Source organism: Polyodon spathula, chromosome 20 (genome assembly GCF_017654505.1).
Source record: "Polyodon spathula isolate WHYD16114869_AA chromosome 20, ASM1765450v1, whole genome shotgun sequence".
In the NCBI taxonomy this organism is placed as follows: domain Eukaryota; kingdom Metazoa; phylum Chordata; class Actinopteri; order Acipenseriformes; family Polyodontidae; genus Polyodon; species Polyodon spathula.
In genome coordinates, this window is record NC_054553.1 from 22,747,952 (window position 1) to 22,766,470 (window position 18,519).

At 36.6% G+C, this 18,519-nt stretch overlaps 1 protein-coding gene across 11 annotated transcripts in view; it reads left to right on the plus strand.

Annotated features, from left to right (window-relative positions):
- Positions 1–18,519, plus strand: part of LOC121295815 (C-Jun-amino-terminal kinase-interacting protein 4-like) — an 83,572-nt gene that overhangs the window by 38,986 nt on the left and 26,067 nt on the right. For 6 of the 11 annotated variants that reach the window (XM_041220882.1, XM_041220883.1, XM_041220887.1 and 3 more), the window contains 6 exons: positions 2,233–2,386; positions 11,162–11,372; positions 12,698–12,791; positions 13,712–13,833; positions 16,920–16,977; positions 17,341–17,493. In XM_041220882.1, the coding sequence (XP_041076816.1) occupies positions 2,233–2,386; positions 11,162–11,372; positions 12,698–12,791; positions 13,712–13,833; positions 16,920–16,977; positions 17,341–17,493 (792 nt within the window). Of the gene's footprint in view, positions 1–2,232; positions 2,387–9,549; positions 9,619–11,161; positions 11,373–12,697; positions 12,792–13,711; positions 13,834–16,919; positions 16,978–17,340; positions 17,494–18,519 lie in introns of all 11 variants that reach the window. The other 5 variants (XM_041220877.1, XM_041220881.1, XM_041220878.1 and 2 more) reach the window with 2 other exon arrangements.

An 18,519-nucleotide genomic window follows, 5' to 3' on the forward strand; every position in this document is an offset into this window, starting at 1 on the left:
CATATAAATTGGTAAGAATCTGAACTAAACATACTTATTAGCATTAAATCGAATGTTTGTGTTTAGACTTGCAGAAGAAGGATGCTGTTGTTTACGGCTCTCACAATCTGCACTCAGGCAGCAAGTTCCGAGCAGATTAGCATTCTCGCTGTGTTCAGGGAACTGATTGACACAACAGAAAGCCTGATGGCCCATTTACTGTGCAAAGAATTAACCAACCATTTCTGAGCCATTGTAACATCGGCAACAGGCAGACATCTGCTTTTTTTTAAAAAAAAAAACAAACTTTGGAACTCTAGCACCGCTTGCAGCAACATGGAAATATGTGTGCATTGCATTTTACTCTTCCATTATTTTAAATCTTTAAGACCTGTAGACATTTTCCATCTGAACCACTTAGGGTTCATCCACAGATATGAATTGTATTCTCTGCCCTTGAGGGTTCCTTTTTCTCAGCGATGTCTCCTGGGTAAAGATGTCCCTCCTTTTATTTTAAGCATTTAAATGACTGCAGTTTTTAGGTCATTTGAATATATATATATATATATATATATATATATATATATATATATATATATATATATATATATATATATATATATATATAATTGTTGCCTGAATAATGATGGCCTTACAAGTCTAAAAGCAGTTTAACGGCTGCACTTAACAGTTAATGTAGTCGTCTTAAAAGATTAACAAATATTTTTGTCTAATGTATAGGCCTATTTTAAAAAAAAAATGTAATGGATTTTGGATTAAAACAATGGTTGAGTGAATTAGGCTGTCTCTGGCTTTAAAAGTACTGTACCATACAGTATTTTTTATATTCTCTCTCTGTTTGAAATTGTTTGCCTCAGTAAGTGAAAAATGTAGTGTTAACCCTATTGTATCTCTGTTCCAGTGGAAATAGGAAGGCTTCATAAATGACCTGCTTGTGACCTGTGGTGGTTTTCTACAAACATTATTAGCATTTTATTTATTCCTGTACTTCTGATATTTTAGGCAGCCCAATTTACCCCTGTTTTTCACCCAAATATTTCACCACAACAATTCAAAGCAGTAAAATGTTTAAAGAGTAACGTATTTGCATGTTCAAAATACTGCATTTTTAACGTGCTGGTGCAAAAAATAATCTTATTATTGTGTTTAGACTGCCCTGATTATAAGAGTGGCGACACATGCATCTTTCCAGTATAATCTCGTCAGAAGTTGCCATAGTGATCAGACATGAACAGTACAGATTTGGAGGTGCTTGAGTGGAGGAGCTTTGAATAAGATGTGCAGCCTTCTGTATGTTTCCTAACAGTCCTGATAAAAATTGCATATGTTGTTCAGTATTTTGGCACACTGGTACTTAAGTCCTCACCCAGAGGACTACTGAGACAAAAACATCAACTAGTCCTCATCAGATTTAATGTGCCTTAGGCGAGCGCGAGTTTCTAACCCTGGATTACCCAGTTGTCAAGATTGCTTAAACACGTGAAGTGGGTGCATTAAATGACCTCTTCATTAATGCTTATCCAGCTAATGCATTTGACATTGTGTTTAACTCCTGACCAAATGTCGCACAAGCGGCCATTTAAACAAACTGCAAACTCAACATGTTGTTTCACATTGCTCCAAGTGAAACACCACCAGATAATCAAGCCAGTAGAATATCACTGAGGCCTGCAAAGTAGAACAAGCTAAAGCTGTTCTCTAGACTTTTGGTTAATGGGAACATTTTGTGTGTTTTTTTTTATTTTTTTATTATTATTATTACTACTATCGTTGGACTAGATAAGTAAAATCAGCTCATTTAGAGTGGTAACACTCACATTATGTTTCTCTACAACATCTATAAAACACTTGTTTAATACAACAAGAGATTACTTTACCTAAAGTCTAGCATGGAGCTATCACATGGGATAGTCAAGTAAGGAAGATAATGCCCTTTTTTTTTTTTTTAAGAATAGTCTAAAAAATGTCTACTCAACACTACCAGTTCTGTCTTTTTTTGGAACAGATAAAAGCATTGTATTATAGTGTATCTCTCTTTTCTTTCTTGTTGTCATTAAAGTACTGCCTGGTAAAATAATTGTACTGTTTGACTGCAGTAGAATAGTAATAACATATCTAAAGTGCCTTTTTTCTACAGCAGTGATATTTCTGACATATCAATAAACTAGTGAACATTAAGTGTTATACTATTTTGTTTTCGTTATTCATTTTATTTTCCATATCTGTGCACAGGAAAGATCGGCCTGTTTCCCTGGGGATTTTCCCCTTGTCTGGAGGAGACCCCCTGCTCACACCGGATGCCCAACAAGACGGAGCCGAGACCCCCGGTACGGAGCGCTGGAGATTCAACAACCTCAGCCACCCTCGCTCCAATACAAGCCTCAAGGTGAGTCCGAGCAGGCTGGCAGGCTTCATTTCACTCACAAGGCTCAACTCTCAACCAGCCTTGTCTTCAAGTTCCCCCAAACTCAACCAGTTCCCTTCAATTTGTATTGTAGTCTGATGTATGCTGGATAGTCACTGCAGTTACAGGCGAATATGATTTATATTTTTATGTGGGAAGCACATTTATTACAGTTACAGTAGTTGAAACAAAAAAAAAAAAAAACTGTACTGTTGGTGACTACGGTAAACTTGTGTTTTTGATCTAGTGCAACATCATTTCTCTAGACTTTCTCACTTACTTTAGTGATTTGATTTTACATAATACGTGTTTTGTAAAATATATATTTTTGGGCATTTTAATGAGGTTATGTTAGATTGCCTAGACGGAGAACATTGCATACAAATCCAACCCCAATCTGATGAAGCATGTAAAACTGGGTGTCAAAAAAAACAGTCCTGTCTCACGTGATGCACACCAACACTTGAAGAGTCATGGAGGAGGGACACTGAGCTTTTGTAATATGCTGATGAGTATTTATTTAAACTTGCTACTTGTAAGGTCTAAAGAGGGAAATCAAATAGTAAGGATCACATCGCCTGGGCAATCTTTGAGAATTCAAAGCAGAATTTGGTAGGTAAACAATAAATGCTCTTGGGACTTCTTGGTTTCCATTTGGCTTTGGCACTACATAAAGTTCTAGCTTGTGATCAGTAATTGCTGAACAATGGGTGGTTCCCAGAAGTCGCTCAGAATCGGGAGGGGCAAGGGCCTTTAGTTGTTATGCCCTGTGCCTCTGGAACTCTGTCCAAATTTTTATCAGGCACAGTTGAATCTTTTAAATCAGTATTAAAAATATATTTGTTTTCATTGGCTTATTTTTGAGCTTGACTGATTGGCCTTTTACTGTAAAGCTCCTGGATGCTCTGCATGAAGAGCGCTATATAAAAGCAAATTTTATGGCATGTATTATTGTATTGTGCTGTACTGCCAATTCAGATTTGAAAGTAACCGGCAAACTGAAAAGACTGTTTTAGAATGGTTGTATAAACATAAGCAGAAGCACATTTCTTTAGAGATCTCATGCGGCGAAACCTGTGATTTGTATCTAAAATATACTAAAATTAAAGTATTTTCTATAAAACACACATCTCCTAATAATGTAATTAAACAGATACAAGACTGAACTGCAAGCTGAAGCTGCATCATTTTAGTATCAAGCAAATTATATCGGAAAATACGAACAAGAACACATTTTGGACAGGTTTACAGTAGGTATCAATACATATATCTAAATAATTCTGCCTTGATTTCACTGTCAGGAAAGGCAGCTTTACAAATGGCCCAATGTGGTTTGCATTGACCACTGGCTTTCATGTATATAGCGTGCTTTATGTACAAACACCCCAGGGTGGTTTACAAAAATATGCTAAATTAAATACTGCTCGGCCATAAAAGGCCAAATCAAAAACAAAACCTTAAGCTAAGATTTAAAAATATTGATTGACTCTGCTTTCTGAATGGAACCTGGAAGTGGGTTTTCAATTGAAGGAGCTTGAACTAAATGCCCTCACTCTATAGCTTTTAATCAAGTTCTTAAAATCACCAAGAGGCCATTATTAGGATGAGTAACTCACGCAAGTGAGGAGCAATATTTTAAAATCAATGCAATTCTTCTGTGCTATTATGGTGAAATAGTCTTCTCTGATAGAAGTCACTTGTCCTGTAAACTGTCAGGTACATGCTTCAGTCTCGTTCTAAAAATAAACAAACAATACATTTAAACCGCAGACCATCCCTACTGCCTGCTAAAGCAAGTAGTAGTGTTTTTTGTAAATTTATGAGATTAATGTTCTGAATCTTAGTTAGAAAAATCTGTCTAATTAGTATTTTTTTATAAGTAATATTATCATCTACTAAGATGGGATATCTGAGATTTTAGAAACTAAACATGTGGTAGGCTTCAGGTTAGTTATACGGTATTATACATAAAACAAAAAAGTCTAAAATTCTGCATATTCCATACCTTCTGCTGACTTTCCTTACTTTATCATAAAATGAAAAATACATTAGCAAAATTTTACATGCTTTTCTGCAATTTCCTGTTTTTTCAAGGCGGGATTACAAGGTACATGACCACTTCAGATCGCATAGCCACTGCACATTTCAATGTGCTCTGTGCCCACATTTAATAATTTAACCCTCAATGACTATAAATAAATAAAATTCTACCTGAAGTAAGATGTCTTGTGTTTGTATTTTTTATTAGAAGAGTAAACTAATGATATAATTCTGCATTATAATTAGTAAATGGTGTTACACCCTGTAACGAGGAGCCCTGCACATTGATTTGTTTATTTATTTTTAGAACGGGGTCACTCCCTCCACCCCTGAGTCTCATTTGTGTTATTTTCTGTTTGTGTTTTATGATTTGTTTGTAAATGTATCTGTATATAGGACAGCATAGCCGCATATTTTGTTTGTTATTGTTTTGCAGCGTGGATGGGAAGCCCCATCCACATTAAAAAACCTTGTGCAGAAGGTAGCCATCTCCCAATTTTAAGTGATTTAATTTGTTGCTGATCGGGAGCTGGTCACCTGCATAAAAACCTGCAGCTCTCTGCACTCCGGGTGGATGTACAGAGGAGAGTACAGGAGAGCGAGAGGAGAGAAACGAAAAATACAAAACAGGATCATTGAAAGCGATCTGCCAGCCTGACCTGTGTATTTTTGTGTGCAAGATTTGTTTTATTTAAAACCTTTGTCTTCACTTGGTGAGCAGTGTCTCTTTGTTTTAAATATATATATTTAAAAATAAAACTGCGCAAGCGCCATTGCACTGTATCTGCAATGCCTGTGTTTTCTTCCTGCATTCTGCTCTGACGTCACCACAAAGCTATCCTGTCACACACCCATTAAGCCATTTTGGTGATAATCCAAATTAAACCAATTTTAAAACATGTATTTAAAGGCAAGTACTTTTGTAAGGTAGTAAAACCAATCAAAATCACCTGTAACATTATTTAATTTTAATTTTTGAATTTGCACAGGATGAGGGGGAAAAAACGTCAGAACGACAGTTCACGCCCTTGCATGTTGGAGATGTGTTGCCTCTGTCAAGAAGGCATCATCACCAACCTATCACTGCTGGCCAGGAAGTTTAGACAGAGAGTCACCAAAAAGGTTGAGAGACATTAGGGACCCGAGGTAGACCTTAACAGTAATTCATAGGCTTAGCTCATCTTTGATATTACAGCAGGCTACAGCCTGTAGGTCAAAATTAGCCATAAGTAGTGCTTTTTAGGCCAAATACCAGTGTAGGTTAAGTGCTTGATTTGAAATATCTAACTTGTTTGCTAATTCATATTTCTAAAAATATTTGTTTAGTTTATAGCACTTTTTTATATCACACAGGTCCTACAGTATCTCTGTAGGGTTGGGGGTTTACTAAAGACGGTCTTCTAGATCTTGTAGAAGAATATATTAAGTCCAACAACACTGACACTTTGTTTATCAACTGGAAACCAAGAAGGAAGTGGTACACCAGGTTCATAAGAGATCAACCAGAGTGATATGCCAGGTTCATGACGGATCAACCAGAGTGATATGCCAGGTTCATGACGGATCAACCAGAGTGATATGCCAGGTTCATGATAGAGCTCAGTCAGAAAATCTGAACAATTTCTGTATGCAGGAGCCAAGGCAACGTCAGATCCTACTATACTGGAGCACTGGTTTAATGAAATCCTTACAAATGCACTGAATGAAAGCAATGTCCATGACAAACCACAAAACATATTTAATGTAGATGAAACTGGCTTCATCACAGACCCTGCATCAGACCAAATCCCAGCTCCAAGAGGATCAAAAAATATCTACCAAATCCCTGGGGGTACTGGAAGAGAACAAATAACCGTATGGATGACTGGCAGCTGGGGTAGGCCTGCCTCCATACGTAATATACAAAGGTAAATGCTTCTATAGCACATAGTGTCAGAATGGTCCAGAATTAGCAAGGTATGCTGTGTATGATCAGGGCTGGATGAAAAGGTCACTGAAGAATACTTTGAAAATCAGTTTTTGACAGGGTCCTCCAAAGTCTCATATGAAGTTTCGTAGTCCTTGTTTTTGATGGACATACTTCACATGTCTCTCTGAAACTAGCTCTAAAAGCAAAGAGGGAAAATGTGCTCCTCCTGAAGCTTCCATCTCTTCTTCCTGGACAAAGCTGTGTTTGGAGAGGTAAAACGGGAGGAAGAAGCTATGATGTCATGCATGTGGCAGCCGTGACAAGATCAGAAAGATTTTCAATCCGTGCTGAAGAATGTGCTTTATGTGGCTTTTAAAGTCACACAATTTGATAAGTGAAATCAGTTTGTATTTTATTTAAAAAAAAAAAAAAACTGTTGTAATATGCAGTGTGTAAAGGGAAATAAATTATTCATCTAAGCCATCATGTTTTCATATTTTAAAAAGATAATTCTGAATTCCAACCTTTTTTTAAAAAAGGAAACGATAAACGCTGGGCTTAATAGGAACACATGTGGGTTTAAATGGTACATTACGTACCTGTGAAGACCAGTCCAGATTTAGCTCCTAATTTGAAAGTTTTTTTTTTTTTTTTTAATCAAAAATAATATTAGTTTATATAAAGCCATGAAACAGCAAATTCATGATTTAATCTTTCATTTATACCACTCTTCGCTGGCAGAAAACCTGAGCTAAATATCTAAAAAAGGGTTCAGACTAGATTTGTTGGGCTTAAAAGGTACACTTACCCTAATTCTCTTTTGGATATTCTTTGTCGGCAGATATTGAAGAAAATCTCTTAATTTCACAACAAGAAAAGCTGCCTTTTACCTCACCTTTTTATAATTGAATACAGATCGATGGCAATTAGCTTTCACAATGACTTATTAAAAGTGACTTGAACTAATTCTGACATCTTTACTGCCATACTGGCCATTTCATTAGAGGTCCCTTCTTTTCTATTATGTCCCCAGGATACTTTGTTGTTCACTTGGATTTTTTTTTGCTGCAGTGGATGGTGAAAAATACAGCTCTGTTACGTAGTGGAAAAATTATTTTACTGAATAACTTTAGAATGACGTTTACAATAAAGAGGTGTTTTTTTGTTTTAATGCTTAAAAAAAAAAAGAAGAAAATCCTTTTAAAATGCGGCAATGCTTGTGTTAATATTCTAAAGACATAAAAGCTGTGAGAAATCCCCCAACTCCTGCTCGTTCTGTTACAGACTCTTGAAAAATCTCACAAAGGACAGCTTGTGTGTTCCTGTTGAAAAATTCCAGCAGCCCACTGGTAGTAATCTCATTAATTTGCCAGTAGGCAAGGTCAGCTAAAATGGCAAACTTCCTGCCTGTTTTTTGTATGTGTATATTGCATTGTGTGTATGTCTACTGCACTGATGTAGGACACAGTGAGGTGTTTACGCAAAAAGAAAAACTAGAATGCTAGATCCCTATATTCACCGACATCATTAGCATCTGCACTGTGCCTAGTGAAAGATGGCAAGCATAACCTACTTTTCATTTAACTTATTTTCTTAAAATGAATAAGAACAACAGAGTCTGTATGTGACCAATTTAACTGTGATAGTTGTAGCTGTGGTACACAGCACAAAATGTCTGGTTTATGACAGTTTGGAAAATGAAATCGTTTTCTTGTTGTATGGTATGTGCAGTGATAGTACAGACACCCAAACAAGTGCAATTCCACAAGTATGCTTTAAACAAATTGATAATAATGCAGTAGGATTGTGACATCCTTTTTTTGCAGAAAAACAATAAATACAAAAATCTAAAACTAGAAAGTTAGGAAAGACAGTAGACTGTGATGGATCTCTTCACTTCCTCAGTCAACCACTTTTTCAGTTCCTTCTAATTTTAATCCGTATGTCATGTCACGTAGAAAATTTCCATAGGCAGAGGCAGGCTTTTGTCCGCTTAAGATACCTGTGAAATGTCAGCCTGACCCTGTCTGAGATGGGAAGACCTGAGGCGTCCTGATATACCTGCTGAGTCAATAGATATAATCTTTCCACCTCCTCGTGCAACTCTTTTAACTACCAAATCAAACCTTTTTTGCAGTTCCGTAGAGTATTGCAAATAGTTTTGTCTGTGGACACCATCTTATGGTTTATGGAAATCATGATCTGTCTGTAATTTTTGCTTTTTATTTGTATACAGTCTTTCTGTCTTCCTCTTGATCTGTCTAAAGTGGTTTACAGTGATTTGGTTTTGTAGCTGCATCATAAATACGAGGCAGGCTTTGTTATGCTACCGTACCTCACAAGTAAAGCTTGGAAATGAAACATTGCTCCACAGTGCTTTTGAGAAAATGAGGAATGCATAGAAAGAATGTTATTTGCTTCTGCTTTTCTGGTCAGGTGAATTTCAGTTGTACAAGTTTAATGTTGCTTTATATGTGTTGCATACAGTCTGTCCAAATAAAGGAAAGAACATTGCTTGGAGTTACCTTAGGTAAGCCCTGTATAGTAAGTCCAACAGATTGATTTTCCCCAATGGAAATGCCAATATTATCTATTAAATACAAAATGGGTATATTATGATATTTTCTTTTCATTTTAGTGTGTTTTGATTTGTATTTGGGCTGATATTTTGTGCCTTTTCCACTAAATGCCAATATTTATTAGAAAGGCAAAGGAAATGGATATAGTTTGTGAACTGCTGCAATTATGTGTGATAAACAACCTCTTTCATCATTATGATGATGATCTCTTTTTGCAAAAAATAAATTTTGAACGTATAGGATCTTGTATTTGTCATTGTAAATAAATATTTTGTATTGGAATCATAAAAATATGTTAAGATATGAAAACATACTCCAGGGCGCACACATCAGGTTCTATTAAGTAATTTAGGGTGCAGCTGGAACACAAACCAGGAGAGCTCTGGACCTCAAGAACCGGAATTGGGCACCCCTTTATTTACTTTTACTTTGACATACATATTACAATATGTATGTCGTGGATTTCGAGCCTGTTTTATAATCTAAAGCCTAATCCTTTCCCCATTTCAGCCTTTTGAAAACTACCCAGCGCCGGACCTGTTTAGAACATGGATAAAGATGCATTTGGTTGTTTTAATGCACCCTAAAATGCAGTTTATTTTAATTCTCTTCCCAAGCAGTTGGAGGCAGAAGATGTTCAAATGCAAAAGGGTGGCTGGGAAAATGCGATGGCCGCTGACAGCAAGGTAGCTGGAATTAGTAGTCGGAGTTGGAAACAGTAACCAACTATCATGTGTGCTGTGGCCTTCACTAGTCTCCTGTGTTTTTAGCAGCCCACAATACACAACTTGATGCATTGCATGCAGCCTGTAGCATAAAAAAATCTTTAAAATAAAAAGGAATAGGGTGACATGGCAATGCACAATCTGTGCCACTTACGGTTTATTTGCCAATCGGTAGCCTATTCTTGGTGTCATGAAAGCCCTGGTTGAGATCACACCGTGAAAGTGATGACAGATTCTGCACAGGCTACTCTAGGGTGTCTCTCTGGTTAGTCACATGTTAACAATATTACGTTGCATGCAATCTGTTGTGCTTTGTTCTGCTGACCAAGTTGCATGAGACTTAACTCGCGGTGTGTGGTGGGATTATTCAACATGGTAGTTTTCCTATTATAACCAATAATTTAGTGATGCTAACTTGTCTGTCTTTTTGTTTTTAGACTGATTAGTAGTAGTACCATTTTAGTTTTTATTTTCTCCTGAATTTTGTCTAGTTGTGTTGATCTGTTTTCTGGAATAAATCTGATGGAACCGGGGGATCAATGTTTATGTTTTATTTTTTTATTTTTATTAAAGTATTCATAGTGGTGAATGTTTGTTTATCTGTGACCTGGTATTGTACAGTTTGATAAATGTATTAATGTGTCTAACTGTTCATTTTTATCTAGGCCTATAGCAAGGCTCCAGAATGTGACTAAAACATTTTTGTGGCAACTGTCTTTTTTGGTTTAGGTGCCACTGTGCCTGTAACCCCAAAAATGCTGCCTGTCTCTCTTAAGGAGGTTTGTCTGGAGCCCTCTGGATCTAGTTGTGAAGTTAATATTCTGTCCATTGTGTTGTTTCCACTGCCTGGCTACAGCTGCCTAAGGCAACAAAACACGGCTCACCCAAGCGGCTGAGTGCAGCTATCTGGTCAGGTTTCATACTTGATGTAGCCAAACTAGTTATTTGTTTATTGTTTTTCTTATAACTTTATTGTATTCACTAAACCGTGTTCACACCAGACAAAGTCTGGTCGCATTGCTTTTATTTATTTATTTGTAATTATTCATGATAGACACAATGACAAAACCTGGCTGATTGTTTGGCTGTGCTCTTCTTAACCAGAGTCCTTTTTTTATTTGTAATGAACCTATGGTTAAATGTATTTGTTACCACTGGTTACTTTTTAAAACAAAACACAATACAATCCAACAATCTCTCTGTGACCTTTTGCACAACAAGAATTTCCGAGATTGGCTGGGTCTGGCAAAAAGCATTGAAACACTTTTGATTTCAGCGGTTAGCTGTGGGCAGCCACAATTTAGCACCAGGCAATGGGAACAAGGCAAAATAATCACAACTTAGAAACTGGAGACCACTGCAAATAAGATGCTTCTATCTAATATATTGTTATTGGACTCTTCATAACACATCACATAGCCAGTCTGTGGTTTTATTGGGATTCAAACCTGTCCCTCCCATCTTTCTTCTAGGCATGAATTGTTTCACGTCTTCTTCATTTTAGGATGAGCTTTCAGACGTCAGCCAAGGAGGCTCGAAATCTGTCACTCCTCTGTCGACTGCTGCATCGGATGTGGTCATGCACTCCGTTGACACTCCTATAAAGGACGAGGCAGAGGGGCTGACCAAAAACCTAAACACTTCAAGCGGTAAACCAGACAGTAGCAAAATCATAGAAGGACAGGTAACCCCGGGCGCCAGGACTGTCTCAATAGGTAAGCTTGTATACCAGACAGGCCTTCTAGTCTCCATTGTCAATGAATGATCCATTATCCAAGTCCCAGCCTGGATACTGTAGAATTTATAAACTGATTGATGATGATAATAAGTCTGAACATGAGAGGAGGTGTGTAATACAGTTATGGTAATAGACATTTGTTTGTACAATATGGTATTGTCAGATGGATAGCAGTGATTGTTTTGAGAAATCTTTTGAAATGTAAAGTAGCCCAATGGAGCCATTAGGATTCAGTTTAATTTGTTATATGATACCAGTATTTAGGCCTATTCATGATGTTAATGTGCGCGCAGTCCTCGCATTTACGACACAGTTGGTTCCTGGAAGTCAAGATATAAGTCGAAGCGTCGTAAGTCGGTACACATTTTCCCATAAGAACAATGTTATAAATTGGGGTTACGTTCCTGACTCTTTGGCCAGGCGATATATTTTTACAAAAATGACCTGTTTTATATTGTACTCGTGCAAATATTTAACTCTTTACACTCAGCCACCTATCTGGCTTGTTTAAAAGTCAAGAGTCTGGGCTTTCCAATGATATATTCAGTGTGTGTATGTGGTACTCTTAGCAGGAACTACGATCTCCTGAAGTTAAGCCCCTCATCATGTGACAAAGTTCACAGCTTAGGTTTCGTTTTGAGTCCATTACTCTTAGCAGACATTAAGGGCAAATAAATTCTAAAAAAAAAAAAAACTCTAGACGGAGTCAGGGCAACCACGACAAGTACTGCAGTTCGGACACTGAGCATATCCACATGATGCACGACTCCTGTCTCTCTGTGTCGTAAATGTATCGATATCGTAAAGTCAAAGCAGGGTAATAATGCAATGAGTCGTAAGTGCCGTGCGTCGTAAGTCGAGGATTGCCTGTATTTGCCAATACTTCATATGTTTAGTGATATAGAAATAAAATCTAAAGCCACACTTCAGTGTGTCCTGTGAATTAAGACAGCTGCCTTATGAGGGTCATGTGACTTGTGTCGTGTTTTAATGCTATGAGATATTGAGTTCATTTTAGTACGTGATTCTCTGGGTTAAGTTTGATTGTGGCCATGATTAAAACATTGTTTACCTTTTTCCTAAAGTTCCATTACAGGTGGTGTCAAGTCATGCAAAATCAAAACCAGAAATTTCAATTTAAGATACATGGGAATATAATAAATGTGGGTTATTGCCCTCCACATATCACAACTGTAAGTGCTTCCAAAGTCTCATTGGAGGGTATACAATCATGACCACATTATGAGGGTTTCACTGTGGATCTGGTAAAGGAAATAATAGGATTAAAATCATGTTTTAAAGGTTCAGCTGAAAATGAAGATAAATCAGAAGTTCAGGCCATTATTGAGTCAACCCCAGAGCTGGATATGGACCTCAGTGGATACAAAGGAGCCAGGTTAGACAACACACAATTTCAATTCCTAAATCAAATTTCTACCTTTCTTAAGGGGAAAAACAAAATAATAATCTTGCAGAAATTACTGTATTATGTCTTTTTATTTTTTAATATAGTTCTATAATCCTAAAAGGTTATTCTTTTACAAAAAACAATTGGGGCATAAATGTTTAGGGACTTTTAACCTTAACAGTCAACAAAATAATTCCATAAACTTTCCCAAGCCACACCCTTCAATTCCCTATTGTAGATCTCAAAAGTGTAGTTCAAGCAACCTCTGTTTTACCGCACATGCATTTTCATTTGACCGTGAAATTGCCCCGACCCCTTCAGAGCCTCCTTTCCAGTCAGTAACCAGCCAGCCGCTTCCCCTAATGATTGACAGGCTCTCGGCCAGTAACGTGCTCTGAACCAGAAGACACTCCTGAGTTTTAATAACCCTGGAAGTTCAAGTATAGCAGATTTCCTGAGAGTAAAGCACAGAAAATGAAAACTTTCTTAACCTAATGTAATATTGGAGATATTTTGGGGTTTTTTTGTTTTTAAATCAAAACTGCACTTTTGAGACTATGTAGCTAATAGAAGTTTATTTTTCTAGCTAGAATCACATTGAATGTTTTGACTCATCTGAACAAACAAGTAACTACAAGGGAGTGAGACTTATAACATTCAAATCAAGTTGTCATGAGAAGCTGTAATGCCAAAATCATTTTCTAGATAGTTTCAGTCAGTTTTACAGCAGCTGAAACTTTTAAATGAACATTAATGGTTGTGAATGTGTGGCTTGCCCAGTTTCACATGTGGTCAATCAGATCTTACGTTTTTAGAATTCAAAGTTTTAGAAAGAAACTCTTTGAATAGTAAATGACAGGGAGTAGCAAGTGATGCTGTTTCCTTTCACTTTGGTTTCTTTTGTAAAGCACTCCAAACAAAGGCATTGAGAACAGAGCGTTTGACCGGAACACAGAGTCTCTGTTTGAAGAGCTGTCCTCTGCAGGTTCTGGGCTCATTGGAGATGTGGATGAGGGTGCAGACTTGCTGGGTAAGAAAATACTTCAATGTTGCAAAGATACCACGATGCAGTCAATTTTCATTAAAACAAACTCTGATAAAACAGATTTCTTCATAATAGTTTTAAATAGCCCCCCCCACCCAACATATCTTTCTGTATCTTTCAAGTTCACTCAGCATTATTTGTTAGAATTTTCAGTAGACCCCCAACAGGCAAGAATCAATTCATTTGTTTATTATTTAAATAAATGACAGTCAAATCAACCAACGTACCCTAACAGTAGCCTGTTCTGAGTAAAGTGGAAGCAATTCTCAATATAAACTCACTCTAGAGAACAATGCAGCATACTAGATTTACTAAAATAAAGCTGAATATGCACATGCATAAAGTAGGATTGGTTTAGAAGGGATAGGTAAGGGCTACTGGGTGTAATTGTGAGCATCGCACAATCACTTTGTCAGCATCGCACAATCCGTTGTATTTAACTGCCGACAATCCCAATAATTGACACTCCTCTTAACCATTCTATTGAATCAAATGATATTGTGAAAAATATCCCGATCTGACTGTCCTAAATGATTTCTGCAGCGGACTGAGGAATATACCTCCTCAGATCTGACATTTAGTTCCCAGTCGCATCTTTATTTTAAACCATTTTCACTTTGTTTTGCTTGGAAATCTCACACAGAATACTGTACAAGATCGAAATAGGATCTCATGTGACCAGGAAGAGGCATTCCATTACACAGTTAACTTGTTAAAAGAACCGTAAACTAAGAGCATTAATAAATAATGCATGATATTTGATATTTTAATGAAGTGTAACGCACCACCCCAAATTACCTCTGACACATTCCCTTGATGAAGAACTCCACATGTCGGTTACTCATTTCTAAACCCTTTTATTTTTTTGTATGTTTTTTGTAAGGGATGTAAAAAGGTACTTGTTTGAGAGTTGAAAAGCTGAAAAGTGACGGGCTGAAGCTTTAAAGGAATGTATTGCTGTCTGTGATCTTTGCTAATCATTTGGTCTGCTTCTGTGTTTTCACACTGTCCAAGAAAGCATGAAATCATTGTGTGTGTGTGTGTGGCAATGGCTAATCATTGGAAACGTGTACTGTACTATACCATGTCATTCTTGCTTCCAAAATAGAAAATCCCCCAAAAATGACTGGAAAAATAAGAATCAATACAAATTAATAACATAAAAATAGACAATATTTAAATTTGAATATTTATAGGATGCCAAAGATTTGGTGACTTGAATCTTCTAGTAAATCTCCTCCATATAATGAAAGTGAAGTCAAGGTTATTTCTGTAAGTTGTTGAAATGTTAATTTGAATATTATACACATTTTAATATACGCTGTCTCTCTTAATACAAATGTCTTCTCATGAGCACTATCGGTGACCGGGAAGTGCTTTATAAGAGACGTGGTAGTACGTAATAGCTGTTCTAAAGCAGCTTCAATTGAAGAAAAAGACAGAAAATAAATCATTTAGTATGCATTTTAATCCAAGGTTATTTGGTCAGCTGTAGTATTTTTTCAGTTTTACGATGCAGTTGATTCAAAGCTGATGGCAGTATAGAATTTACATGAATGTCTGTGAATCTGGTGCTTTTGAATGGCAGAGAGACTTAATATAAGTTTTTAAATTTTAAAAAATTTGTTTATTATTATAATAATAAATATTAATTATTATTAATTAATAATATATAAATTAATAATAACTATCTCATTATTTAACCTTGAATTAAATTGGTAAGCAACCCTAATTCCGAAATTGGAACCTAATTCTTCAATCCGTGTTTTCAGTGCAGTTAACTAGGGTTTCTTTTTCCCTGCTCTCCTTTCCTCTTTGGTTGTTTCGCTAGGGGAATACTCTGGTGTGTATGTTTTGTTGTATTTGTTAGTTTGCTGTTGGTCATTTCATTCTAAAACACACTTTTGCTCTATCATTTTAAGAAGTAATGGCTAACAATTGAGTATTCAATAGTATTCTGTGGTATTGATTAGTCTAAACTAACTGTAAATGGGATCAATTTTCTAAAAGAATGCATAACATGTATTTTCATGTGCTGTATATAGAATACTATGTTTCACTTCTGCATGTTTTAAAAGCTCTATTTGTAAAGTAGAAGTGAAGAAGTACTGTTAGTAAGCGTGAGCATGTCAATTCTGCCCTGTGTTTGCCTATTGTGGTTTTGTGTGCAGTAATTAAAAAGCAAAAGGCCATTGGCACAGATTTCAAAATCTTTTCAAAGCAACTTGAAATGTAAAGTAAAAAGTTACTTGACGGTGAATTTTACTAGTTTTTGTAATATTATGTAATTTTAAGCAAATTCTCAGTTCAATTAAGGGTCTAGTTTTAGTAATTGAGAGCTCAGTTGGAATGAAAACCAGCAGGCTCATGGGGTCAACAGGACCAAAGTTGGGAACCACTGAGCTAGAACATTACTGGACTCACATTTTAAAAAAAAATATGTACCACTCATAACTTTGGAAAGAAGATTTTGATCTACCTGTGCCATTGTGTTTGAGTACTGAAACCATTTGATTGCAGTGTGCACGGTTAGTTTTTTAGCTGCTCTGTTTCCAGGGTGAGTGGGGTTGCAGTTCTTCTGTGTAGTGCTTGATGTACATCTCAAACTTTGCACTTCTCCCTGCTACTTTGCCTTGCATTTGCTTTCTGTCTCGCTGCTGCTCACTGTGTGTAAATGTTTCTGTTTTTTCTGCTCTACATGGATTGCATGGTTTCACAGACCAAAATTTCTTTGGTAAGATTCCATCAGCTTTATTACGCACTATAGACGCTCTTTAATCTCTGTACTTTTGCTGAGCTAGTGGGTTGTTAAGACAATAGATCAGCCTTCTCCATGCACTCATGTGGTGGGTTTGTTGCCAAGCTTGAATAGGTATTCCTGCAGAGCATACTACCTCATTCAGTTAAACAAGCAGTTTCTTTCCAACAAAAATACTGCCCTTTCAAGAGGCTCAAATTGTATTTTGTATTTGCCTATTACCAGGTTCATTTGGAATTTTGCCTATTGTAAAGTTTATACTACAGTGATATGGTGCTTATTAGAAAAGTTTCATTTATCTGTATTTCTCCAGGCATGGGCCGAGAGGTTGAAAATCTTATTCAGGAGAACACACAGCTTCTGGAGACCAAGTAAGTCTTCAAATGTTTTCAGTCTCTTGATTTTACAAACTCATCTGGGCACTTAAAACTGTGTTGCTGACCATGACCATTTAAAGTATTTGAACTGTTTACAAGAAACGCATTACTTTACCTTTGCTGTATCTCATATTGTCTATATCCCAGCGTTATATTTGTAATCCTATTGCCGACTCATTTGAAAGACACATGCTGTAGTACCTCTGCCAGAAATGTACTTATTCAGTCTGTGTGTGTGTATACGCTGAAGTACCATTTGTTGAGCGTACCTTGCTTTTTTAAATACTATTAAAAGGCACTGTATGTATAAGTAAAACAAGTTTAGAGTAGCTCATTTCTTTTTCTGGTCCTAAACAGAAATGCGCTGAATGTGGTGAAGAATGACCTGATTGCCCGAATGGACGAGCTGTCCTGTGAGAAGGAGGTGCTTCAGGGGGAACTCGTTGCTGTGAAACAGGCTAAACAGAAGCTAGAGGAAAAGAACAAAGAGTTGGAGGAGGAGCTCAAAAAGTGAGTAGCAGAGGTCCAGCGTTCCTTCAACTCAAACTGCTGGAATATTAATTCATTCATTGTTTCGATAACACTAGTTTTAAAATGTAGCCTACAAGATAGATAGATATTGTAGGTTATGATTTTGAGAAATCTTAAGAACTGCTTTCCCAGTTATGATGAAATTAGATTTTTTTTTTACACGTTAAGAGCATCTGAATCTGGGCTATATATCCATTGGTATGTTATACTTATATATACATATACTTAAAGAGGAGATTACTTAACGTGTGTATGTCTCTCTCTCTCTCTCTCTCTCTCTCTCTCTCTCTCTCTCTCTCTCTCTCTCTCTCTCTCTCTCTCTATTATAATGTAATTATTATTATAATTTTTTTTTTTTTCCCCGATAGTCTAGGTTCACCCTTTTTCAATTGGCCAATTAGTTACTTGAAGGTTTGTCACACTTTACATAAAGAGCCATTTAATTGTGATGAAACTTGTCACTAGTTATGATAATCTGGGTGTATGTGGATACTATCTGGGGTATCATGTGCCTTGGGTGAATTGTCTACTTTTTTCATGATACTCGTCATTAATTTTGTATTTAAAGTTGTGCCAGGGTATATGTCACAGATGTTCTGGTTTGGTTATTCATTTCGCTTTGTTAGTGCATCTTATTCAGCAGAACTGTCTTTGTGCAAAGTTGAGCAAATAGAGCCCAGAGTTTGAACTGTATGCTGCTTGAGATTTGTGCAGCTGTCAGACAAGCTCTTGAGCTCTTTGTTTGAATGGAGAATGAGACCAATGGAAAATTTCAGTGCATTCTGTTCCTGTCAGGTTGCTTTTTTTGGCCTATATAGTTGGCCTCATTTTTTATAATTTTCAATTTCTTTTTCCTTTTGTCTCAAAACATTTATATCTGCCGAGGATAGTTATACCAGAACCTACTATCATACACTACCTGAGTCGTGCAGAAACTTTCTCTCAAATCATAACTCTGCTTTAAACTTTAGAACTCAGAGCGTATCTTTTCTCTGACTTCCTTTT